At 43.4% G+C, this 26,667-nt stretch overlaps 1 protein-coding gene across 2 annotated transcripts in view; it reads right to left on the minus strand.

Moving 5' to 3' along the window:
- Positions 1-26,667, minus strand: part of LOC145361175 (disintegrin and metalloproteinase domain-containing protein 9-like) — a 141,765-nt gene that overhangs the window by 18,476 nt on the left and 96,622 nt on the right. For both annotated transcript variants that reach the window (XM_080216796.1, XM_080216795.1), the window contains exons 14-19: positions 24,824-25,019; positions 24,093-24,198; positions 21,596-21,779; positions 17,876-17,956; positions 14,754-14,859; positions 11,231-11,372 (exon numbers count right to left, since the gene is read on the minus strand). In XM_080216796.1, coding sequence (XP_080072922.1) covers positions 11,231-11,372; positions 14,754-14,859; positions 17,876-17,956; positions 21,596-21,779; positions 24,093-24,198; positions 24,824-25,019 — 815 coding nt within the window. The remainder of the gene's footprint in view (positions 1-11,230; positions 11,373-14,753; positions 14,860-17,875; positions 17,957-21,595; positions 21,780-24,092; positions 24,199-24,823; positions 25,020-26,667) is intronic.

The following is a 26,667-nucleotide window of genomic DNA, read 5'->3' on the forward strand; positions in this document are numbered from 1 at the left end:
GAGGGCTCAGGCAGCAAGGCAACATGGGTAGAGCTCAGGAATAGGAAAGATGTAGTCACAATGTTGGGGGTTTACTATAGGCCACCCAACAGCCAGCGTGAGATAGAGGAACAGATATGCAGGTAGATTTTGGCAAGGTGGAAAAGTAACAGGATTGTTGTGGTGGAAGATTCTAACTTCCCCTATATTGAATGGGACTCACTTACTGCGAGGTGCATGGATGGGGCAGAGTTTGTAAGGAGCATCCAGAGGGCTTCTTGAAACAGTATGTAGATAGTCCAACTGGGGAAGGGGCCATACTGGACCTGGTATTGGGGACTGAGCTCAGCCAGGTGGTCGAAGTTAGAGTAAAGGAGCAGGTCGGGAACAGTGGCCACAATTCAGTAAGCTTTTAGGTACTGATGGATAAAGATGAGTGTAGTCCTCGAGTTAAGGTGCTAAATTGGGGAAAGGCTAATTAAAACAATATTAGGCAGGAATTTAGATTAGAGGCAGATGTTTGAGGGCAAATCAGCATCTGGCATGTGGGAGACTTTCAAGTATAAGTAGATAGGGATTCAGGACCGGCACATTCCTTGAAGGATGAAGGATAAGTCTGGCAAGTTTTGGGAACTTTGGATAATGAGAGATGTTGTGAGCCTAGTCAAAGAGAAAAAGGAAGCATTTGTCAAAGCTAGCGGCTGGGAACACACAAAGCAAATGTGGAATACAAGGAAAATAGAAACAAACTTAAACAAGGAGTAAGGAGGGCTAAAAGGTGTCATGATAAAGCATTGGCCAACAGGATTAAGGAAAATCCCAAGGCTTTTTATACATATATAAAGAGCAAGAGGGTAGCCAGGGAGAGGATTGGCCCCCTCAAGGACAAGAGAGGGAATCTATGAATGGAGCCTGACGAAATGGGCAAGGTATTAAATGAGTACTTTGTGTCAGTATTCAAAGAAAGGACTTGGTTGATGATGAACCTGGGAAAGGCTATGTAGACAGTTTGAATCATGTTGAGATCAAAAAGGAAGAGGTATTGGGGTTCCTGAGAAACATTAAGGTAAAGTCCCCAGGGCCTGATGGGTATACCCCAGAACAGAGAGAGGCAAGGGCGGAAATTACTGGGGGCTTGAGAGAAATCTTTTTTCTTCACTGGCTACGAGGGAGGTCCCTGAGGATTGGAGAATAGCCAATGTTGTTCCTTTGTTTAAGAAGAGTAGCAAGAATAATCCAGGTTATTACGGGCTGGTGAGCCTTACATCAGTGCTAGGGAAATTATTGGAGAGGATTCTTTGAGACAGGATTTATTCCCACTTGGAAATTAGTGGATGCATTAGTGAGAGGCAACGTGGTTTTGTGAAAGGGAGGTCATGTCTCACAAACTTGATCGAAGTGACAAAGATAATTGATGAGGGTAGGGCAATGGATGTTGTCTACATGGATTTGACAAGGTCCCTTGTGGCAGACGAGTGCAGAAGGTGAAGTCGTATGGGAACAGAGGTGAGCTGGTAAGGTGGATACAAAACTGGCTCGGTCAAAGAAGACATAGGGTAGCTGTGGAAGGGTGCGTTTCTGAATGGAGGGCTGTGACAAGTGGCGTTCCTCAGGGATCAGTGCTGGAACCTTTGCTGTTTGTAATACGTATCAGTGATTTGGAGGAAAATATAACTGGTTTGATTTGTAAGTTTGCAGATGACACAAAGGTTGGTGGATTTGCGGATAGCAATGAGGACCATCAGATGATACAGCAGGATATAGATCAGTTGGAGACTTGGGCGGAGAGATGGCAGATGGAGTTTAATCCAAACAAGTGTGAGGTAATGCACTTGGGAAGGTCCAATGCAAATAGGAAATATACAATAAATGGCAGAACCTGGAAGAGTATTGAAAGGCAAAGAGATGTGGATGTACAGCTATACAGCTCACTGAAAGTGGCAATGCAGGTGGAGAAGATAGTCAAGAAGGCATATGGCGTGCTTGCCTTCATGGGCTGTGGCACTGAGTTTAAAAATTGGCAAATCACATTGCAGCTCTTTATAGAACCTGAGTTAGGCCGCACTTGGAATATACTGTTCAATTCTGGTCGCCACAGTACCAGAAAGATGTGGAGGCTGTGGACAGGGTACAGAAAAGATTTACCAGGATGGTTGCCTGGTATAGAGGGCATTAGCTATGAGGAGAGGTTGGAGAAACTTGGTTTGTTCTCACTGGAGCGATGGAGATTGAGGGGCGACCTGATAGAAGTCTACAAGATTATGAGGAGCATGGATAATTAGAAGCTTTTCCCCAGGGTGGAAGAGTCAGTTACTCAGGAACATAGGTTTCAGATGTGAGGGGTAAGGTTTAAAGGAGATGTATGAGGGAGATTTTTTATACAGAGGGTGGTGGGTGCCTGGAACTCGTTGCCGGGGGAGATAGTGAAGCGGATACGGTAGTGACTTTTAAGGGGCGTCTTGACAAATACATGAATAGGATGGGCAGCGTGAGATATGGTCCCCAGAAGGGTAGCGGGTTTTAGGTCAGTCAGGCAGCGTGTCGGTGCAGGCTTGGAGGGCCGAATGGCCTGTTCCTGTGCTGTAATTTTCTTTGTTTAAGTCCCATTCCTTGCACATACGCATAATGTAGGCTGATACTTCAGTGCAGTCGTGAGGAAGTGCTGCACGGTCAGGTATACAAAGAAGAAAGAATAATACAGCACAGAAACAGGCCATTTGGCCCACCAAGTCTGTACTGATACAGATGCCTCTCTAATCTAATATTTTCTTGCCTCTACATGGTCCATATCCCTCTATTCCCTGCCTATTCATGTACTTATTCAGATGTCTCTTGAATGTTGTTATAGAATCTGCTTCCAACACCTCATCCGGCAGTGAGTTCCAGGCATTCACCACCTTGTGTGTGAAAAACTTGCCCCTTACATCTCTCTTAAACTTGACCCTTCAACCCTGGCAAAAAGACTCTGACTATCCACTCGATTCAAGACTGTCAGAATCTTGTAAACCTCTATCAGGTCCCCCCTCATTTTCTGACGGTCCAATGAAAACAATCCAAGTTTATTCATAATCCATGTTCTCCAAATCAGGCAACATCCTGGTAATTCTCTTCTGCGCCCTTTCCAAAGGCACAACATCCTTTTGGTCGTGTGGCAACCAGAATTGTACACAACGTTCCAAATGCGGCCTAACCAAAGTCTTCTACAGCTGCAACATTATTTTCCAATTCCTATACTCAATGCCTTGGCCATTGAAGGCCAGCCTGCCATATGCCATCTTGTCCACCTGAGTTGCCACCTTCAGGGAACAGTGGGTCTGAATGCCAAGTTTCCTCTGTATGCTGATATTTCTAGGGGCTCTACCATTTACTGTATGCTTTCCTTCTGCAGTAGGCCTTCCAAATCGCATCACCTCTCATTTGTCTGAGTTAAATTCCACCTGTCACCTTTCGGCTCAGGTCTCCAGCCGATTTTATATCCTGCTGTATGCTCTGACAATCCTCCTCACTAACCAGTATTCCCCCAATTTACATTTTCCCCCAAATCATTGATATACATTACAAACAGAGGCCCCAGCACTGATCCTGGTGGAACACTGCTTGTCACAGACCTCCACTTAGCAAAGTACCCTTCCACTGGTACTCTCTGCTTTTGATGCCCAATAAAAAGTCTGACAACACCAGGTTTTAGTCCAACCGATTTATTTGATAGTAAACTCACAAGCTTTCGAGGGGACTGCGTCTTCGTCAGGTGAATGGAGAGTTCTGGCCTCGGACAGAGCATATAAAGCACAGACGGTTTAGAGATTACTGATTAGAATGCGAATCTTTACACCGAACCTGCTGTTCAAGTCTTAAAGTGGCCGACAATGTGTGTGGAAGGATCACTGATCACAGGTTAAAGAGATGTGTATTGTCTCCAGACAGCACAGTGAGTGAGGTTTTGCAAACCCAGGCAAGTCACGGGGGTTACAGATAGTGCGACATGAACGCAAGATCCCTGTTGAGACCGTCCTCGTGTGTGGAACTTGGCTATCAAGAAGCCATTCCCTATGGACAAGCCCTCCGTATACACAGGATTTGCTCAGATGAGGAGGATCGTGACAGACACCTCCAGACCCTGAAAGATGCCCTCATAAGAACAGGATATGGTGCTCGACTCATAGATCGGCAGTTCCGATGCGCCACAGTGAAAAACTGCACCGATCTCCTCAGAAGGCAAACACGGGACACAGTGGACAGAGCACCCTTCGTCGTCCAGTACTTCCCCGGAGCGGAGAAGCTACGACATCTTCTCCGGAGTCTTCAACATATCATTGATGAAGACGAACATCTCGCCAGGGCCATTCCCACACCCCCACTTCTTGCCTTCAGACAACCACACAACCTCAAACAGACCATTGTTCGCAGCAAACTACCCAGTCTTCAGGAGAACAGTGACCACAACACCACACAACCTTGCCACAGCAACCTCTGCAAGACATGCCAGATCATCGACACGGATACCATCATCACATATGAGAATACCATCCACCAGGTACACGGTAAATACTCTTGCAACTCGGCCAACGTTGTCTACCTGATACGTTGCAAGAAAGGATGTACATTGGGGAGACCATGCAGACGCTATGACAACGGATGAATGAACGTCGCTCGACAATCACCAGGCAAGACTGTTCCCTTCCTGTTGGCGAACACTTGAGTGGTCACGGGCATTCAGCCTCTGACCTTCGGGTAAGCGTTCTCCAAGGCGGCCTTCTCGACACACGACAGCGCAGAGTCGCTGAGCAGAGACTGATAGCCAAGTTCCACACACATGAGGATGGTCTCAACAGGGATCTTGGGTTCATGTCGCACTATCTGTAACCCCCGTGACTTGCCTGGGTTTGCAAAACCTCACTCACTGTGCTGTCTGGAGACAATACACATCTCTTTAACCTGTGATCAGTGATCCTTCCACACACATTGTCGGCCACTTCAAGACTTGAACAGCAGGTTAGGTGTAAAGATTCGCATTCTAATCAGTAATCTCTAAACTGTCTGTGCTTTATATGCTCTGTCCGAGGCCAGAACTCTCCATTCACCTGACGAAGAAGCAGTCCTCTCGAAAGCTTGTGAGTTTACTATCAAATAAATCGGTTGGACTAAAACCTGGTGTTGTCAGACTTTTTACTGTGTTTACCCCAGTCCAACGCCAGCACATCCACATCATGACTACTTTGATGCCCAAGCCAGTATTGTGTCCATTTTACCAGCTCACTTCGGACCCCATATGACTTCACCTCCTGCAGCAACTGCCATGAGGAACCTTATCAAAAGGCTTTACTAAAATCCATGTATACAACACCCCACTGCCCTGCCCTGGTCAATTTTTCTTATCACTTCATCAAAGAACTCAATCAAGTTTGTGAGACACGACCTCCCTTTCACAAAACCATGCTGCCTATCACTAATAAGCCTCTTCCAGACGTGAGTATATCCTGTCCCTAACAGTCTTCTCCAATAATTTCCTCACCATTGATGTAAGGCTCACAGGCTTGTAATTTCCCAGATTTGTCTCTTCTGCTCTTCTTAAAGACAGGAACAATGTGAGCTACTCTTCAGTTCTCTGGTACCTTGCTGATGGCTAAAGAGGACGCAAAGATTTTGGCCAAAGCTTTGGCAATTTCTTCTCTCACCTCTATGTTTTTGGATGAGACATGAAACCAAGGCCCTTTTCACCTTCTCAAACAGAGCTTAAAGATCATATGGTGCAAACTGAAGAAGAGCAATGGATTGCTCCCAGTGTATTGGCCTATATTTATCCTCAACCGTTACTTTCTAAAAAAAATCTGTCATTACTACATTGTTGATGTGGGATCTTAGTGCACACAAATTTGCAACTGTGGTTCCTTCATAACAACAGTTATTACGTTTCAAAAAATACCTCATTGGCAGTAAAGAACTTTGGGGTGCCCAAAGATCATGAAAGACTATTGTAAAGGTCTTTCCTTATCACCAAGTACATTTTTGTTCAGGTTTACAGGAATCAATACACAGACGTCAAAACCGGGAACTAAGAAATATGCCCATTTTGCACTGATTTACAAATACCTGTTTAATTTCACTGTTAAAAAGCAAGTCCAAGCAGAGTCCATAGACAATGTTGAACGCAATTCAGAATATTATATGTGATGCCGTTAACAGTACATTGCTTTATGGCAGTCCCCCTTGCAGCAGCAGAGAAACTAGAAGCAGGAGTTAGCCATTTGGCCCTTCAAACCTGCTCAACCATTCACCGTGATCATGGCTGATCATCGAATTCAATATCCCGATGCCCCCTTCCAACCACACCCCTTGATCTCTTTAGCCCCAAGAGCTATTACTTCTTGAAATAAAGCAACGTTCCGGCCCCAACTACTTTCTGTGGTAGTGAATTCTGCATGTTCACCACCCTCTGGGTGAAGAAATTTCTCCTCACCTCAGTTCTAAAAGATTTATCTCTTACCCTCAAACTATGAGCCCCTAGTTCTGGACGACTCTACATTGGGTGGAATTCTCAAAACAAGTTTGAAGTGTCAAATTTGCGGGAAAACTGGAGTAAATCATGCTGGGTTTTTTCAGTGGGAGTTCACACTGGAATCTTCCACACTGTGTGCAATTAGTGCGAATATCACTAAATTACAGGGATCCTATTCACCCTGGAGAGGCTGAAATCAGCCCAAACCGTCAGCCTCCCCATTTGCTAGCCAGCTTAATCGCTGGCCAGCCCAGGAGCCCCGCAGTGCTGCCCCCCCCCCCCCCCCCCCCCCCATGGCCCGATGGCAGCCCCCTGTCCATTCGTGGGCCAGCCCCAAATCCAGCCATGCCTACCCCAATCTCAGCCTTCCCAGGCAGTGATTACTGCCTCATTCTCCCCACAGATCACCACCCCCCCAAATCCACACTGATCGCTGGCTTCCCCCCAGCCCCCACCGGATCCCAATGCAGAGTGCCAGCAAGACCCCCCCACCAATTGCCCTGAGGCCCCACCCACAGCAAGCCGTCCCTCATGGGCCCCACTCCCAATTGGCCTTGCCCCTTTGGCACTGCCCAATGCCCAGCAGTGCCAGGGCACAGGCTGGCACTGCCATATTGCCCATGCCAAAGGGGCACCGCCCCCCCCCCCACCCCCCACTGTTGCCCGACCCTTTGGAAGTCCCCAGTTGACCCCCTTCACTCCAGCAGAGCCAGGCCGCGAGTTCCCCAAAAGTGGGGAGCTAGTCTGAATCTCAATGGAGTGAAATACTCCAAGTGGGGTAGGAGATGTCAGTGGGCCTGAAGAATTCAGTCCTGGGCCTGCTAATAGCATTGAAAATAGTACGTAAAGTACTATTTAAATGCTAGCCCCGCCTCCGAGCTAATTTCCAGCATCGCGCAGATGCCACCAGAAATCCGGGTGTGGGAGATCCAAGTGGAGCACAAACACTTGCAGAAATCCTGCGAATTCGCTGATGCACAATTCTCCTAGCCAGCTGCACTAATTATTGTTAATATTTTATAAGTTCGTATGCGATCCCCTCTCACTCTTCTAAACTCCAATAAATACAATCCTAACCGATTTAGGATCTCCTCGTATGACAGACCTGCCAACCCAGGAATCAGTATGGTAAAACTTTCTGCACTCCCTCCGTAACAACGACATCCTTCCTCAGATAAGGACACCAAAACTGGACACAAGACTCCAGGTGTAGCCTCACCAACACCCGATACAATTGCAGCAAAACATCCCTATTCCTACACTCAGACCCTCTTGCAATGACGGCCAACATACTATTTGCCTTCTTTACTGTCTACTGTACCTGATCGCTTACTTTCAGCAACTGATGCGCAAGGACTCCAAAGTCTTGTTGAGTATTCACCTCTCTCAATTTACACCCATTCAACTAATAATCTGTCTTCCTATTATCGCTACCAAAGTGGATAACCTCACATTTATCCACATTATAGTGCATCTGCCATGCAGATGCTCACACACTGAGCCTGACCAAATCATGCTGAAGCATCTCTGCATCCTCATCACAGCTCACCCTCCCACCCAATTCTTTACCATCTGCAAATTTGGAGATAATACATTCAGTTCCCTCTTCCAAATCATTAATTTATAATGTGAACAGTTGGGGTCCTGGCACAAATCCCTGAGGAACCTCACGAGACACTGACTGCCAATCAGAAAAAGACCCATTTATGCCAACTCTTTGCTTCCTGTCTGCTTTCTATCCATCTCAAGGCATTACCTGCAATCCCGTATGTTTTAACTTTACACAGTCTGTTGTGTGAGACTTTGTCGAATGTCTTCTGAAAGTCTAAATAACCTACATCCACTGTTCTCCTCGATCAACTCTACTAGTTACATCATCAAACAATTCCAATAGAATCGTCAAGCATGATTTCCCTTTTGTAAATCCATGCTGACTTTGTATGATTATACCACTGTCTTCCAAATACTGAATTATGAGATCTTTGATAATAGACTCTAGTAACTTTCCCAGTATCGACATTAAGCTCACTGGTCGATAGTTCTGTTTTCTCTCTACCTCCCTTTTTGAATAGCAGGTTTACATTAGCTACTCTCCAGTGTATATGAACTATTCCAGAGTCCAAAGAATTTTAGAATATAACCACCAATGGATCTAATATTTCCAAGGTCACTTCCTTCAGTACTCTGCGATGAAGATTTATCCACAATCAATCCCATCAATTTTCCGAAAACCATCTTTCTATTAATGCTGACTTCCTTCAGCTCCTCACTGAAACATGTTTCTCTCAGCACTTCTGGTATATTATTCATGTCTTCCGTAGTTAATATTGAAGCCAAGTACAAATTTAATTTCTCAGCCATTCTTTATTCCCCATTATGAATTCTCCTATTTCTGACTGTAAGAGGCCTATATTTGTTTCTGCCAATTTTTTTCTCTTCACATATCTATAGAAACCTTTGCCAACAATTTTTATGTTCCCTGCCAGCTTACTTTCATAATTTCATTCTTCCCTTCTTAATCGATCACTTGGTTCTCCTTTGCTGAATTTTAAACTGCTCCCAATCCTCAGGCCTGCTGCTTTTTCTTGCCAAGTTATATGCTTCTTCCTTGAATCTGATACTATCTCTAATTTCCCTTCTCAGCTATAGTTTGGCCAAAATTTGCTTATCACTCTTGAGCCAAACAGGAACAAACAACTTCTGGAGTTCACCTATTCGTTCTTGAAATGCCTGTCCACTGTCTTTCCTTTCAGTAATGTTTCCCAGTCCATCATGGCCAATTGATGTCTCATACCATCATAGTTACTTTTACTGAGATTCAGGACCCTGCTCTCAGAATCAACGACATCACTATCCATCTTGACAAAAGTTCTGTCATATTATGGTCACTTGGTCCCAAGGATTCTCTCAACAAGATTGCCAATGAATCCTTTCCCATTGCACAACACCCAGTCCAATATGGCCTGCTCTCTTGTTGGCTCATCAACATATTGCTCCAGAAAACCATCTCATATACACTGCAGGTGCGTAAAGCATCAAGGCTGACAGCATGCTACAAAAAAGTTGCAGGTCACCTCAGACCATGAGATGCAAGGTGCAGCTCTTTGCTCACACTATCTGAACTTACAACCTTTAGCTCATTTGAGAACTCCGGCCCGAACAGCACTGCACTCAAACTTCAGGAACTGAAGCAGTTCAGTGAGGCAGCTTACTACCAACTTCTCAAGGGTAAATAGGGATGGGTAATAAATGCTGGCATAGCCATTGACAACTAAATCCCATAAATGAATTTTTTAAAATTCTCAACTTCTATTGAGGTCAAAATCATCTATAAAGATTGCTTTTCAGGGTCATAAGACAGTTGTCATACAGTATTGACAATCAAATTTGCCTTTATGTTTTCAGCTCAAGATATCTCAACTTGACAAAGAGAGGGTGATGCAAGTGCTGTGACTTCTCCTTCATGTACCATGCCTTGACAGGGTGTTGGCGATCATAGAAATCATACAAATTGAAATCAGAAACCCTACAGTACAGAGAGAGGCCATTCGGCCCATCGAGCCTGTACCGGTCACAATCCCAGACCCCACTCCTATATCCCTACATATTTTACCCACTAATCCCTCGAACCTACACGTCTCAGAACACTAAGAGGCAATTTTAGCATAGCCAATCAGCCTAACCCACACATCTTTGGATTGTGGGAGAAAACCGGAGCACCTGGAGGAAACCCACGTAGACATAAGGAGAATGTGCAAATTCCACACAGTGACCCAAGCCGGGAATCAAACCCAGGTCCCTGAAGCTGTGAAGCTGCAGTGCTAGCCACTGTGCTACCGTGCCGCCCATGGTCCACAGATATGCTTGGAAAAGTACTGGAGTGATTTGGCATTGTCTTTTGCACTGTGGCTGACCAGAAAACTCACCCACTCTTGAGCATCAGGCATATTGAAAGGAATCACAGGTAACTAACCTATCTGACCACATTATTATTGCAGCTTCAGAGGCCATCATGTCCTCAAGTTCGACTTGAACCAGAACTTCATACCCAGAGCTTGTGACACAACCACAAAGCCTTCCACAGTGACTATTAAAGAAGCATATTATCCCCCGCTTCACTACAATTCAAGACCTTGTGTCTAAACATTACAACAAGAAGGAACAAACCTCACAACATGAGGTTAAAATCCAACAGGTTTATTTGGTAGCACAAGCTTTCAGAGTGTTGCCTCTTCATCAGGTAAGTGGCTCACTCACCTGATGAAGGAGCAGCGCTCTGAAACTCGTGCTACCAAATAAACCTGTTGGACTTTAACCTGGTGTTGTGAGATTTCTTACTGTGCCCACCCCAGTCCAACACCAGCATCTCCACATCAAGAAGGAACAAGGGCAGTGAGGTACATCATTTCTGAATGTTACAATTCAGAAGCATAGTGTCCCAAGTAAAAATGTTTCGTCTAAAGCAGGCATCACAGAGTTTGCGTGCGTGATAATCAATTTCATCTGATACTGACAGAATTTTTGTGCTTTTCCAACAGTTTTATGCTTCTTTTCAAACTGCCGGCATTAGCCAGAACACTCTAACCTCACCCACAATCGTGATTCTCTGCAGTAACTAGCATTTTGGCTGTGTCAAATTCTGTATTCTGGCTGGCAGCAATGGTGGGACAAACAAGATTGCAGAATGCACGCCATTGCCTTTTTTCTCAAAAAAATACAGACATGCTTTGACATTGAAAAGTGTAAAATTGTTACTTCTGCGTTTGTGAACTTCGCTTTCGACAGAATCTTCGCACTAGTTCATTTCTTTTCACAAACAAGTAAATAGTCACAAGGAGCAGAGGTACCACGAGAAGGAAGAACACCAGCAGGCCATCCCTAAGTGCTGTATTTTTATCTGGAAGGAAAAAAGACGCTTAATTAACAGAAACTAATCATTACTCAGAGAGAAGTCAGTAGCACTGTGACGTGATTGCAGAGTCACACTGGCAGAGACACAGACATCAAAAAACTTGACAAAAATGTTATGAGCACCGGAGAACAGTTTACAATCTATAGTCATCACATCATAGACTTAGACAAGTTAGATCTACATTGATCAAAGAAAAATACTGTGTACGCATGGATTTCCTATTGTGATACTTCTTGGCAACATTTAACTTGGAAAATATCTAAGCACAGGTGTCATGCAAATTCTGCGTTGCAGGAGCTCGAAAAAAATGTGTTGGCCTTATGGTTTGAAATATACTATTCCATTGTTCTTTGTTTTAATCATTTGAATCACTAAATGTCAGCAAAGCTATGTTTTTTGAATTAAAGTTATTAGTGCAGGCATTTTATTTCAAATCATGTTGTATTTTAAATGATCGGGATAGCTAGAATTGCATTATTTTATCGCTGAATTATTTAAGTCAGATCTATTATTAATATGAATTACAGAAAAACTAACTACTATTAACTGAGGGATTTTTTTTCTTGAGTTACACTAAATAACATAGACCTGAATGTACAGGGCACAATTTCAAAATCTGAAGATGACACCAGACTTGGAAGTGTTGTGAACTGTGAGGAGGATAGAGATAGACTTGAAGAGGTTATGGACAGGCAGGCGAAATGGGAAGAAATTTAATGTTGAGAAGTGTGAAGTGATGGTCAGAAGGGGGAAGAGGTAACAAAATAAAGGTTACAATTCTAAAGGAAATGCAGGGGCAGAGGGACCAAGGTGTACATGTGCATAAATCATTGAAGGTGGTGGGTCAGGCTGAGAAAACAGTCTGAAACCTGGGTTTCATAGGTCGAGGCACAGACTACAGAAGCAATTAAGTAACAAACCTTCATAAAATACTGGATCAGTCTCAAAAAGGATATGAACTGTTTTTTTCAGTCGGAGTTCTCACTCGAATCTTCCACACACGGTGCACTGCAATTTCAGGGGGCGGTGTCTATTCACACGGGGGTGGGGGGTTGCTGAAACCAGCGGATCTCAGTGCATGCACAGAGGGCCCAAACTGTCAGGTTCCTGCTTGCTGGCCAGATTGATCGCTGACCAGCCCGGGACCTCCGCAGTGCTGCCCACCAATCCCCACAAGCACAGGCCCACATCAAACCCTGGCCCTTGCCACTGCCCCATGCCCACTGGACATTGGCACCTTAATTCTGGCAATGCCAGGGGCACAGGCTGGCAGTGCCAGGGTGTCATGCCCAGGAGGCACCACCCGTCCCTCCCCCCTGCCACCCGACATCCTCCCCCCATTGGGGGCCCCTTTAGATTGTCCCTCTTCACACCAATGGGGTCATCCCAGTAGTTCCCTGAAAGTGGGGACTATTGCAAACCCTGTTGGAGTGGGTGGGAGATGCTAGTGGATCTCGAGAAACCCAAGGTATCCAAAAAAAACCAAAGGAACTTTTTCTTGGGTTTGGAATGCACTGCCCGAGTGTGGTGGAGACACATTCAGTTGCAATTTTCGAAAGGGAACTGGATAATTATCTAAGGGGAAAAGATTTCACTGAACTATAGGGAAAAGATGGAAGAGTGGAACTCGCTGATTTCTTTGTCTTTGTGGCAGTTCTCTACAATGTACTAAAGGGTCTCCTTCAGTACTTCACCCATTCTACGATTCTAGTTACAGATACATTGAGGAACTTGATAAACAGGAGAAAGAAATAAGCTGAAGGTTACTCCGGTCAAGAAGGATCAAAGGAGGTCGGTGTGGAATAGAAACATAGATGAGGTGGGCCAAATGGCCTGATTCTGTGCTGTCAATTCCATAGAAAGCTGCCAGCAGAGTAAAGGAACAAAATTGCCACCAATTTGCACCGGCGTTTGCTATGGACGCAAATGGTGACGTGGGCACTAAATATTGAGTCGGAAGGCTGACCAGCCGGTTTGACCAGAGCACCAGCTCCAGAGCTGGCTGAAGCTGCACAGCTCAGGTGGCAGTTACCACGAGCCACACCCAGCTCCAGATGACTGACAAGCAGCAATCTCCAAAACGATAACGATGGGGTTGTGAAGTGAGCGGTAGATGGATTTTAACACAGGGAAGTGTGGGGTTATGCACTGAGGGAAGTCAAACAGTTCCAAGGAGTACACAATAAATGGAAATACACCAAGAGGGCAGATGAAGAGAGAGATCTTGCCTTACAAGTACACAGGTCCCGAAAGGCGTGATTGTAAAAAGGCTCTTCCGCATTGGCAAAGGTATAGAATATAAAAATAAGGATACAAGGTGGAGTTGGAAAAACATCGGTGAGACCAGAACCGGAGTATTGTGTGCAGTTCTGGTCACCACATCAGGGGAAGGACGTAATTGCTCTGGAGAGAGTGTAAAGGAGGTTTACAAGAATGTTGCCAGGGTTAGAGAAGTGTAGCAATGGGGAGAAATTGAATAGGTTGTGGTTAGTCTCCTTGGAACAAAGAGGGCTGAGGGGCGAGTTGATAAGAGGTGTACAAGATTATGAGGGGAAGAAACAGAGTGGACAGGATAAAACTGTTTTCCTTGGTAGAGAATTCTAAACCAGGGGACATAGATTCAAGGTAAGTGGCAGTAGAGGGGACATGAGGAAGAATTTTTTTAAATGCAGAATGTAGTGGGTTATTGGAATTTGCTGCCCGAGTTGGTGGTGGAAGCAGAGAGCCTAAACTATTGTAATAAGTGCCTGGATTTGCACCTTAAGTGCTGTAAGCAACAGGGCTAAGGGCTGGGTGCAGAAAGATGGGATTAGAACAGGCACCAGAGGCTGGCATGGACAAAATGGGCTGAATGGCTTCCTCCATGGTTACATGGTACAGCTCAGGGTCTAGGTCACCTTCCACTCCTCCACCTCCAGATCCCGTAACACCTGCTGCTGCTCAGATAGAGCCAGCTGCATCACTGACCATACTGCCATGGCCACCACAACCGTTAACGGAGCAGCAGAATGGATAGCCAGTCAGCAAAGGAGAATTTATCATCTTTAGCATCCAGTGGTGTTCAGGTGGTGCTGGAGTGGTGCTCCAATGCTCACAGGCAGCACTACACTCCTGCCTCTGCAAGCATTGACAATAAGTTAGGGTTGGCCTGGAGGCCATTACTCTGGTAAGTGCTGCTGAAGCAACCTTGATAAATTGCAACATTACACACTGTACACTGCAATTAAATGGCGGATGTTTAAGCGAGTGGACATAGTCCCAACCAAGCAGACCGTTGTGTAGTTTTAATATTGTCACAAACATTATCATTTTAAGCTTCAGCTCTGTATTTGAACACAATAAGCTAACAAAATAGTTTTCACTTGCCGTCATAGGTTGGTCCACTGTCAATGCTACCTCCATAGCCAGTGTTTACACAGTCTGGAGGTGCCCACCCTCTGTCACAGTGACAGTTCTTATTGCTGTTGCATATCTGAAAACCAAAATATGACTTGGGTCAAAATAATTCATTCCTACAGAAGTGCAAAGTTATTGGAGAACAATATAAACATTTGCCAAAATGAACTAGCTTTACATTATGTAAGAAAAATAAACTATTCTGTCAAGATCCCATCCACAAGTCTGTGAATTGGTGGTAACCATAGAAACCCTACAGTGCAGGAGGCAGCCATTTGGCCCATCAAGTCTGCACTGACTCTCTGACACATCATCTCACCCAGGCCCCATCCCTGCAACCCCACATATTTCCCCTTCTAACTCCCCTAACTAATACACCTTTGGGCACGAAGGAACAATTTAGATATAGCCAATCCATCGAACTTGCAAATTTTTGGACAGTGGGAGCAAACTGAAGCACTTGGAAGAAACTCACATAGACACAGGGAGAACAAAGTCTACAGTCACCCAAGGCCGGAATTGAACGTGGATCCCTGGTGCTGTGAGGCAGCAGTGCTAACCACTGTGCTAATCCAAATGCGTTAGGTTACTTTAGCATCCAGTGGCTGATGTTGGATGAACTGTTTTAGACTGCTATTACTCCCAATAAATTAATTAACCAAATTTATCATCACCCCCTCTTAACACATCGTGTAAACATTTATTTTCTATCCATCTATTACCTTTCACCAGAAAAACAAAGCACAACTTTGCCAAAACTTGGTCAATTTTGTATCATGTGCTCCCCACCAATTAGGAACTGGATTGAAAATACACTTTTCTCACCGACATCAGAAAGGGAGGTTCAAGATGGATTTAAACCCATCTCCTTGAAATTAAAATACAATACAGGAAAACACACCCATGGAATGGTATTGTACACACACTCTCATGAGTTTGAAAGGCTGTTCCTGAAATCTAAATGTTGTTTCATTCTCCAAAGATACTGCCAGACCCCCTCTGAATATTTCCAGCATTTCTATCTTTTTATTTCAGCTTTTCAAAATCTGAAGTACCTGACTCCTGTATTAGTGGTCTGTTTCTGTGCGTACATTCCAGATAACTTGACCAGAGTGGTGAAAACCATAACTTGATTATTTAAACCACTTTTAACCAACATCATTGCGTATAAAGTAGTCTTGTCATTATTCATATACAACTGCACGAGAAACATTAAACTTTAATTCTGATGTCTTCGCAAAACTTGTGTTGTCATTTCCTTCATGTGGATTTAATTTAAACCCAGAAGGTGGAAAATAGTAAATATTTTAGAATAGTGGTAAAGGCAACAGTGTTCGAGCTGTCTGTAACATTCATTGCTTGTTCAAAATACAGATTCTAGTTCAGCAATGGGCCAACTGTTTCATCTAGACAAAGGAACACCCTAAATATAAAGCTATAAACAGAAAATGCTGGAAGTTTTCAGCAAGCCTGGACAGAGAAACAGTTAAAGCCAATGACCTTTTGTCAGATCTGCAAAACGTTAGTGGTATTACAGATCTCAAAACAAGCACAGCAGTACAGAAAAGAACAAATGGGAAAATCTGTGATTTAGGGTGGAAGAAAAGGCAGATTAAATGTTGAAAAGAACATAAGAACGTAAGAAATAGGAGCAGGAGTAGGCCATCCAGCCCTTCGAGCCTGCCCCGCCATTCAGTAAGATCATGGCTGATCTGTCGTGGCTCAGTTCCACATTCCCGCCCTCTCCCCATAACCCTTAATCCCCTCGCTTATCAAAAACCCATCAACCCGCGTCTTAAAAATATTTAGCGAGGCAGCCTCCACCACCTCAACGGGCAGAGAATTCCAGAGATTCACCACCCTTTGAGTGAAGAAGTTCCTCCTCAACTCCGTTCTAAACCGCACCCCCTTTATCTTGAGGCTGTGCCCCCTAGTCCTACTGTCCTTTCTGAGCAGGAAGAGTCTCTCCACCTCTATCCTATCCATCCCATTCATCATCTTATATGTCTCAATGAGATCTCCCCTCATTCTTCTAAACTCTAACGAGCACAAGTCTAGTTTATTCAGCCTCTCCTCATAGCTCAACCCCCTCAACTCCGGTATCAGCCGAGTAAACCTCCTCTGCACTCCCTCCAAGGCCAAAATATCCTTGCGTAAGTACGGCGACCAAAACTGCACACAGTACTCCAGGTGCGGCCTCGACAAACAAAAGAAACAAAATGTAAAGGAGGTGTAAACGTGACAACAGAAATACAAAAGCAAAATAGTGGGGATGGTGGAAATCTGATATGAAACTATAAGTGTTGGAAATATTCAGCAAGTTTGGCAGCGTCTTGTTGAGAGAAACTGTTAATGTTTCAGGTGCATTAGCTTTCAACAGCAATGGAATAATTACCAAATAATGTAATCCAAAAACAAAAGAAAACATTAAAAAAAGCAAGCTGTGTGTACGATCTGAATATAAATTTTGAGTTTGGATTAAAAGATGAGCTCCTCTTTCTTAAGGCTAATGTTGAATTTCATTGGAACAATGTAGAAGGCTGTGTGCAGAGTGGTAGTGACGTGGGAAGTAAAAACAATAATTGATTGGAAGGTGAGTTACCATTGTGGACTGAATGGGGGTGTTGTACATCATGTGGTCCCCTGAATTTAAGAGGAAGCTGCCTAAGTAGTGAATAAAGCAACCTATTTTAGCCAAGGGAAACTATGATTTACTTAGAATCATAGAATCCCTACAGGAAGCCATTTGGCCCATCACACCTGCACCGACAACAATCCCACTGAGGTTCTATCCCCATAACACCACATATTTACCCTCCTAATCCCCCTGAGATTAAGGGGCAATTTAGGATGGCAATAAACCCCCAACCACGCACATCTTTGGACTGTGAGAGGAAACCCACGCCAGCACAGGGAGAACGTGCAAACTCCACAGAGACCAGAATTGAACCCAGGTCCCTGGCGCTGTGAGGCAACAATGCTAACCACTGAGCCACTGTGCCCCCCTACTTGTACCTTCAATTTTGAGTTCAGTAAAAAAAAAATCAGTGTTTTAATTAGAATTAATACTTTACACAGGAGCTCTTACTTACACCATTGCCATTGCATTTCTTCTGCACGTCACAATCATATTTTAGGATTGAGGCATCAACACATTTGAAATCCATGCAGATCTAAAATACATTAAAATGATGGTAAATCGGTGAGAATGTGACCAACGCTGATCTTTATTGTTCTTGGATTTATACATAATATTTGTTTTGAGAACAGTGAATAATTACAACTTTATATACGTAAGATGTTTGAATTAAAATATAATTTTTCTTATGTGGCATGCATGGGGAATGGTTGGTGCCAGTTGATGAAAAATGTGGGTTAACAGAGTTCTGTTTATTAATGAAATAGATTGCAATACTTGGAGCATGAATGCAAATTCTCAAAGTTAAGAAGGGTTTTGTTTGCTTGTAATCTTCAAAAGTACATTGAAACATAAATCAAATACAACACACAAGTATATATTCCAGATAATTTCATAATTTCTTCCATTTGATATAGTTATGAATCATGCTGAAGGAACATCAGCGATTTGGGGAGCAGAGAATTCCAGTTGGTAGAGTGCTGTACAAATATAAAGACCAGAATTCACCCAAATCGGGACTAAGTGCCCACGAGTGGAAAAACTGGAGGGTTGCCCACCTGCAAATTAAAGCATCCCAATAAACCCACCAGCCTGCCTGGCTTTAGAGATTGGGGCAACATTTTTAGAGGGTGCCTTGATTTCTGCACTCAGAGACAGACAACAAAATGCAATGATGACCTTTCCCCCTGCCCCAGCTGAACACCCAAACCCTCACAAATAATGGATCAACTCTCTCCCACCCAACACATACACAGATACACACACACACACACACACACACACTGTGGTGGTGATCCAATTCCCTCTAATCAGACCCCCATTTAGACCCCCCATCCGATCCTGTGCCTTGGCAGTGTCGATAGTGCCTGGCATCTTCGAACTGACATCCTGGCCTGATGCTTTGGACCCAGAGGGTGGTCAAGGAGGTTCGGTCCAGTAGGCATCTGCCTCTCTGTCACTGCCAATCTGCAAAGGAAGGATACCCCAACGATCCTCGGGGAAAGGGCTGACCTCACCAATCTCCTCTGGGATCGGGGGGGGGGGTCTCATGGCGGAACTGCACCTTCTAGCCCTGGCAGACCTAAAGGTCACCCCTAACATGATGATTTCAGGTAGCTCTGCAATTAACATTGTCATTGCTGCCTGTCAGCTGTAAATATTTGAAGTGACCTGATCACTTTAATTTCCAAGCCCCATAGACAGCTGGCAAGCTTTGAAATCACAGCAGCGCTCCATTCTGCATTTCCCTTTCTCACTGTCAGAAGTTGTGCCTGTGAGCTGTCCTATGACAGAGAGAAGATTGGGCATGGTGGCATAGTGGTTAGCACTGCTGTCTCACAGCGCAGGGGATCTGGGTTTGATGCCCAGCTTGGGTCACTGTGTGTCGTCTGCACATTCTCCCCATGTCTATGTGGATTTCCTCCAGGCACTGCAGTTGCTTTCCACAGCCTGAAAGATATGCTGGTTCGGTGCGTTGGCTATGCTAAATTCTCTGTGTCTCTCAACAGGCGTTGGAGTGTGACGATGAGGGGATTTTCATGGTAACTTCATTGCTGTTAATATAAGTCTACTTGTAACACTAATCAGTAAATTTTAAACTTGAAAAAAGATTTAAATTTCACTGGGGGAGGGGGTAGTTTCTCCTCCATAAACATTTGCTCAGCATCAGTGTATTCACATAAGTTTTATCTGGTCTCTTAAGCCTTCCTAGAAAGCTGAAAGCTTTGAAACCCTCCCTGTTCCACTAAAAAGCTTTGACCTCTTTCAATTTCATTGTGCAGTGTTTTAAAATAGGCTTTCATTCACAACTTAATGGATTTCTAGTCAGCCTCCAGTCAGCAGTGTTTATTGGCCTTTCCCTTCATGCTTGAATGAATCTCAAGTTACTCCCCATTGTTCTTAATTAACTGACAGCAGGGGTTAAATGGTTTCACTTTTGAGTGATATGCGAGTGATTTTCAACATTAACAAGTGTGTTAGAACCCTTTGTTAATACTGAGATACCCTGGGAAATTTGCTGACCCTCCTTCCAAAAGTTTCATCAAGCCAAAGGTAAACGCTTCTATTGCTGTAAAAAAAAATGTTTTACTAGAAACTGAAATTATTCGATAGAAAGCTATAAAAACACACTAAAATTACAAAATCTTAAGTTTACAAATTTCTGATTTGGAGAATCCTGTAATATCTTTCCAAGCATCCAGAATTCCAGAAATCCGAACGTCAGAAAATCTAATTCTTTCCAAAATCTAAGTTCTGCAAAGTTTAAGTGTCTAAGTTTAAGTGTATTTAGAGTTTCAGTATATTTGCTGGATTTCTGAATTGCACTCCTGCAGATACAAAAGTCATCTCTTCTATTCTCTGACTGATTTCCAGGGCATGGGGTTCATTGCAATAAACTCATCTTTGAACACAACAGCAATCTATGTTGACTGTTATGAAGACAGCAATGTTGGAATTCCCCTATCAGGCTTCACCTTATGAATACTTATGATGCAAAATCAACACAAACTTAATACTAGATCACAAACAGTTGATTGGAGATAGAGTTAACTCAGTGCGTAAGGAGTTCAGTTGCTGGTATTGAACTCTTGCAATATTGTATATTTTTGACAACATTAAAAACTCAACATACTTGTGTCAGCACCATCAAACTTGCCCATGATCCAACTTTACATGGGTCCATAAAAAAAAACAAAGAAAATTACAGCACAGGAACAGGCCCTTTGGCCCTCCAAGCTTGCTCCCACCATTCTGCCTGACAGAACTAAAACTCTACCCTTCCAGACACCATTCCCATCCTATTCATGTATTTGTCAGACACCCCTTAAAACTCCCTATCATATCTGCTTCCACTGACTCTCCCTGGCAGTGAGCTCCAGGCACCCACCACCCTCTGTGTAAAAAAACTTACCTCGTGCATCTCCTTTAAACCTCGCATCTAGCACCCTAAACCTGTGCCCCCGAGTAACTGACTCTTTTGACTTGAAAAGAAGCTTCTGACTATCAACTCTGTCCATGGCCCTCATAATCTTGTAGACCTCTGTCAGGGCACCCCTCAACCTCCGTTGTTTCAGTGAGAGAAACCAACTTTCTCCAACCTCTTCTCATAGCTAATGCCCAGAGATCAGAAGCATGAAAAATAAGTGCCTCCTTTTTCTGCCATTCCAGTAGAGGCGGTGGGGGGATGGGAACAGTGAAGGCACACAAGCAGTAGATAGCTCATTCCAAGATCACATGTTTTCATTTGTTCACTCTTTTCTGAGATTTCCAATCTCAGCAGCAAATTTGAAATGTGTAAGGATGTGAGTGATCCATATGCGGCAAGCTCAAATTGCCATTTGTTCAGCACTTAGTGGAATACTCTGTCATGTTAAGTCAGATGTCAAAATAACCAGGCAACCATCACCAACTGAATCATGACCTTTAGAATAAGTATTTACGTACTTAAGTAGTATATCTTTGCTTGCACTTTGAGCCTTTTAGCAGGCTTAACATTTGGGCCAGAATTTTCCGACCTTTCCACAGCTGGAATTCTCCAGTCCCACTGCTGAGAGCCAAATTATCCATTCTTGCTGGCAACAGTAGCAGGGCATATGACATCAGAGAATTCTGGCCTGTATCATGAGACATGGATTACATAGAAAGAGCCAAAGTCAGTGAACATTTATTATACCTTGCCCGTGTCACATCGGGTCCCTGGGTTTACCATGCCAGGATCTGGGACATCCGATCCCAGTCGGAAGTCAACCCCCCAACAAATAGTCCCACCAATTGGTGTCTGGATGATGGAAGGTTGGATTCCAAAAACAGGTCGAGAGTTTACGTTCTCACATTGCAGCTTCCCACACATGGAATTTCTAGATAAATCAAAATACAAAAACACCAAGAGATAGTACTGCAAAAGAAATGGTATATTGCATAAATTATGACAGAAGAAACATGACAGTAATGTTCACTGAGTAATTTACTCAGTGGTAAGTTTTTTCTTGCAAGTAGTATTGTCGCCTCCTGGTCAGGAGATTGTGGGTTAAAGTCCCATCCCAAAGCTGAGTACAAACACCAAGGCTAACAATTCAGCACAGTACTGAGAGAGCACTGTACCATTGAAAGTGCTGTCTCAGGTGAGACATCAGATGGAGGTTCTTGCTATGCTCTGATGTGGATATCAAGATCTCATAGCATAATTATGAAGAGCAGAGGAGTTATCCCCAAGAGTTCTGGCCAATATTTATCCCTCAATCAATGTCATGAAAACGTTTTAACTAATCATTATCCATGCTGTTTGTGCAAATTACTGAATGAATTTGCCAACAGTGCTTCCAACATTAAAATAGTGACTACACTTCAGAAGCACTTTGTGGGATTTGCTGAAATTGGAAAAGGCACAGTATAGATGCCAGTTTTTCAAAAGAATCAGAAGCAGAATGTTACGGAACACAAACAGATTTTGAGCCCACTAAGTTTGTACTGATATTTTTACACCATCAGCTATATTGTCTGGACCCACATTCTTGCTCACTCCCCTTACTCTTTGTCTCAACGATGGGTTGAAATTAGATAAGGGAAGGAGCGTAAAACAAGCAGGAAGTATTTATTTTTGTTATACCGGAATACAATATTGAACTGAATGTCAGGAGGGGGGTTGGATGAAGAATGTTATAACACCAGTGTTGCATTTTCAATTGGACAGTCTCAATCATATTCACATTGATCCTTTACTCTCACAATCCATGACTCAACAATGACATTTTTGCTCACTATCATAGAATAGTTATAGCGCAGGGGCAATTCAGCCCTTTCAGCTTTCTGCAAGAGTAAATCAGCTAGTCCCACTCCACTGTCCTTTCGCAGCACTGCATTTTTTCTCTTTTGAAAACAATGATTGAATCTGTCTCCACTGCACTGTCAGGCATTGCATTCTACACCCTAATCATGCACTGTGTAAAAATCTTCTTCCTCTGATTGGCTTTGGTTCTTTCCTCGTCATCTCAAAGCAGTGATCAATACAACAGTCAGTGGAAGTTGCACTATTGGTTAGAAAAACCATAAAAAGGCTTTACTCCTGGAGGAATAGAATTGTAAAGTAGGAATGTTATGCTAAACCTGTATTGAACCTTGGTTAAACCGCACTTAAGAGGACTGTGTGCTGTTCTGGTTGCCACATTATAAAAATGGATAGAAAAACACTGCAGAAGCTGTAGAGAGGATTTACAAATATGATACCAGAAATGTGGGAGTACAGAATCATAGAACAGAATCACAACAGTGCAGAAGGAGGCCTTCTGCCCATCAAGCCAGCACCAACTGCAAACCTACCCAGGCCCTATTCTCCATAACCCCACAGATTTACCCTGCTAATCCCCCTGACACAAAGGGGCAATTTAGCATGGCCAATCAACCTAACCCACACATTTTTGGACTGTGGGAGGAAACCCACACTGACACAGGCAGAATGTACAAACTCCACAAGGACAGTCACCTGAGGCCCAAATTGAACTTGAAATTGAGGCAGCTGTGCTCACCACTGTGCCACCATGCCGCCCATAGCAGCATGAAATGCAAAGTTTTGTCTCTTTTCTCTTGAAAAAAGACTGAGTGGTGATTGAATGTTCAAAATGGATACGGAGAGAATGTTTCCTCTTGGGAGAAAAACATTGGGCGGCATGATTTTAGAATCGTATCATTGAGATAATATTGCCTCCTTGTTCTTCTGACGAAAATCTAACTCTTCAGAACTATAAAGTATATTAATTAGTCTATATATGTTTTTTCTAAAAAAAATGAACATTTTGAAGCATTAAATAGCCAATTATAGAATAAATAATAAATGCACAAATTTAATTATTTAATGAGTAGAACACTATTCAGCGATTGCTTCTGTGTGCGCCACTCAGACACAAGTCTCAAGACTACACTTACCATAATTTGGAAACCTCGACATTAGAACCATTAAACCCCAAACTGAACAATGGTCAAGATTAAATGGTACAATGTTGGAAAACTAAACATATATTGGAAGAAGACAAATAACAGATTATTCAACTATATCTTTGTCCTATCAAAACTAACCTTTACGCTTCGTACCCTGGTGACTGAATTAAAGGTTAGATTGGTATACTCAACTGAGATGTGAACGACAGAGGAATAAAATGAAACAGGGAAAAATATACCTGATCTCACATTTCTTATATGCAGCCCCACTTGATCCACAGTTTCCAAAACGGTCACCTTTTGAATTCACTTCTTGAAAACATGTCTGTGGAGCAGTCTTTGCGTCTGGAAATTAAAAACCAAATTGATGGAAAAAAGTACTGATTTCAAACAGACCTTCTCTGAACCTCCTCCAAATACTCAAAACTCCCCATAGCTTTCCCTGGAATTTAAGATCTCAGTAAGATTTCCACAACAAAAAAAGTAAACAGCGCATTGACATGTTTCATCTCATGTTGTTACTGCTTGCATTAGAAACTTAGACCTGCACCCCAACAGTTAAATATGTACCCCAAAAGCTACCAGTGGATTGTGGCTGCAGTATGTGCTCTCTGCACAATGTGCACAGCAAGTCGTGAAGCTTGCTTCAACAAAACTTCGTAGCCCCATCTCCCGCTACCAACAGGAAGGGCAACAACACCAGTCTCTCTAGTTCTGTGCGAACACCTTCTCCTCCACGTTAAGGTTGCGAATTGCATGTGTTTCTACAATGCTGTTGATCAAAATTTTGGAATGACGCACTCGATGGTGGAGAGGTGGAATAATTTTAAGAAAAATGCAAACTCTTATCAATTTAAAAACATTTTCACTGGTCATTTAAAATAACTGTTATATTTATTTAAAGAAAGGTTAATTCAGTTGGGAAATATACTTTTAATGCTATTATCCAAGACACTTATCGGGGACTTACCGCTTCCAAATAGAGCGATGCACTGGGCATCATAACTCTGGCATGCTCCATTGTAGCAGTATGAACTGTTCTTGTGGCAAGGGTGCCCATCCTGCACAAACACATCAGGCTGGCAGATATGACTTGTTCCATTGCAGTACTCTGGGAGATCACATTCATCTGTAGGTGCTCGGCACACTGTTCCAGCTGGGCGGAACTATAATGGCATAGGTGGAAGGAGTGGAGTAGAAATGCTAAACAAAAGTTGCATGGTAAAGCTTAGACATGCACAGTGCAAATTTTGTGTGCACTATTACATTCTATAATTACACAAGAGGTACACAAGGTGAAACTGCATGGGATTAGAGGTGAGCTGGCATGATGGATACAGAACTGGCTCATTCACAGAAGATAGAGGGTAGCAGTGGAAGGGTGCGTTTCTGAATGGACTGCTGTGACAAGTGGCATTCCTCAAGGGTCAGTGCTGAGACCGTTGCTGTTTGGAGCCAAATGTAACTGATTTGACACAAAGGTTGGTGGATTTGCAGATAGTAATGAGGACTGTAGGAGGATACAGCAGAATATAGATCGTTTGGAAACTTGGATGGAAAGATGACAAATGGAGTTTAATCTGGACAAATGTGAGGTAATGCATTTTGGAAGGTCTAATACAGATGGGCAATATACAGTAAATGGCAGAATCTTTAGGGGTATTGATAGAGGGATCTGGGTGTACAGGTATACAGGTCACTGAAAGTGGCAACACAGGTGGAGAAGGTAGTGGTATGGCATGTTTAGCTTTATCAGTCGGGGCATTGAGTTTAAAAATTGGCAAGTCATGTTGCAGCTTTATATAACCTTAGTTAGGCTGCACCTGGAATATAGTGTTCAATTCTGGTCGCCACATTACCAGAATGATATGAAGACTTTGAGGGGGTACAGAAAAGATTTTTACCTGATGTTGCCTGGTATGGAGGGCATTAGCTATGAGGAGAGGTTGGAGAAATTTGGTTTATTCTCACTGGAACAATGGAGGTTGAGGGGCGACCTGATAGGGGTCTAAAAGATTATGACAGGCATGGACAGAGTGGATAGTCAGAAGCATTTTCCCAGGCTGCAAGAATCAATTACTCACTGTCAAATTTAAGGTGGGAGGGCAAGGTTTAAAGGAGATGTATAAGGCAGCTTTTTTTTTTTACATAGAGGGTGGTGGGTGTCTGGAACTCGTTGCCAGGGGTAGATAGTGGAAGCAGATACAATAATGAGTTTTAAGGGCATCTTGACATACATAAATAGGATGGTAATAGAGGGATATGGTCTCCAGAAGGTTAGGGGGTTTTGGTTCAGTCAGACAGCATGATCAGTGCAAGCTTGAAAGGCTGAAGGGCCTGTTCCTGTACTGTAATTTTCTTTGTAAAGTTTGAAAAGAACTGCCTTTTCCACTAAACCAAAATTGTCTGTCCCAAATCTTCCAGCTAAGGTTGGAACTCCTATTTCTCACCCTGAACCAAAAACACTCTTAGTTTTCTTCGATTTTCCAGAACAATCTTCCACTGAAGGACCTTTCCAACTGACTGAGTGCAGCAAACCTTGGAAGGTGCAGATGAGAAAACCCATGCAGAAGCCACATCCTCTTTTTATGGCACAAGCTGCAGTATTCTGATAAGCAAAGAATTTAAATGCTCCAAAGAGTCTTTGAAAAGTAACAGAGACATCCATGAGTTAGATGATCAATTGGCTGCGATAAGTGGGTAGGAAACTAGGTGGGGTGTTCAATGTAGGTAGGGAGGGCAGATCTGGTTAAATTGGGAATAGTAGTTATGTGTATTGGAGGGAAGGGTGAACGGTGAGGCTATTCAAGTTGT

Source organism: Carcharhinus amblyrhynchos, chromosome 34 (assembly GCF_965287045.1).
Source record: "Carcharhinus amblyrhynchos chromosome 34, sCarAmb.v2.hapA, whole genome shotgun sequence".
In the NCBI taxonomy this organism is placed as follows: domain Eukaryota; kingdom Metazoa; phylum Chordata; class Chondrichthyes; order Carcharhiniformes; family Carcharhinidae; genus Carcharhinus; species Carcharhinus amblyrhynchos.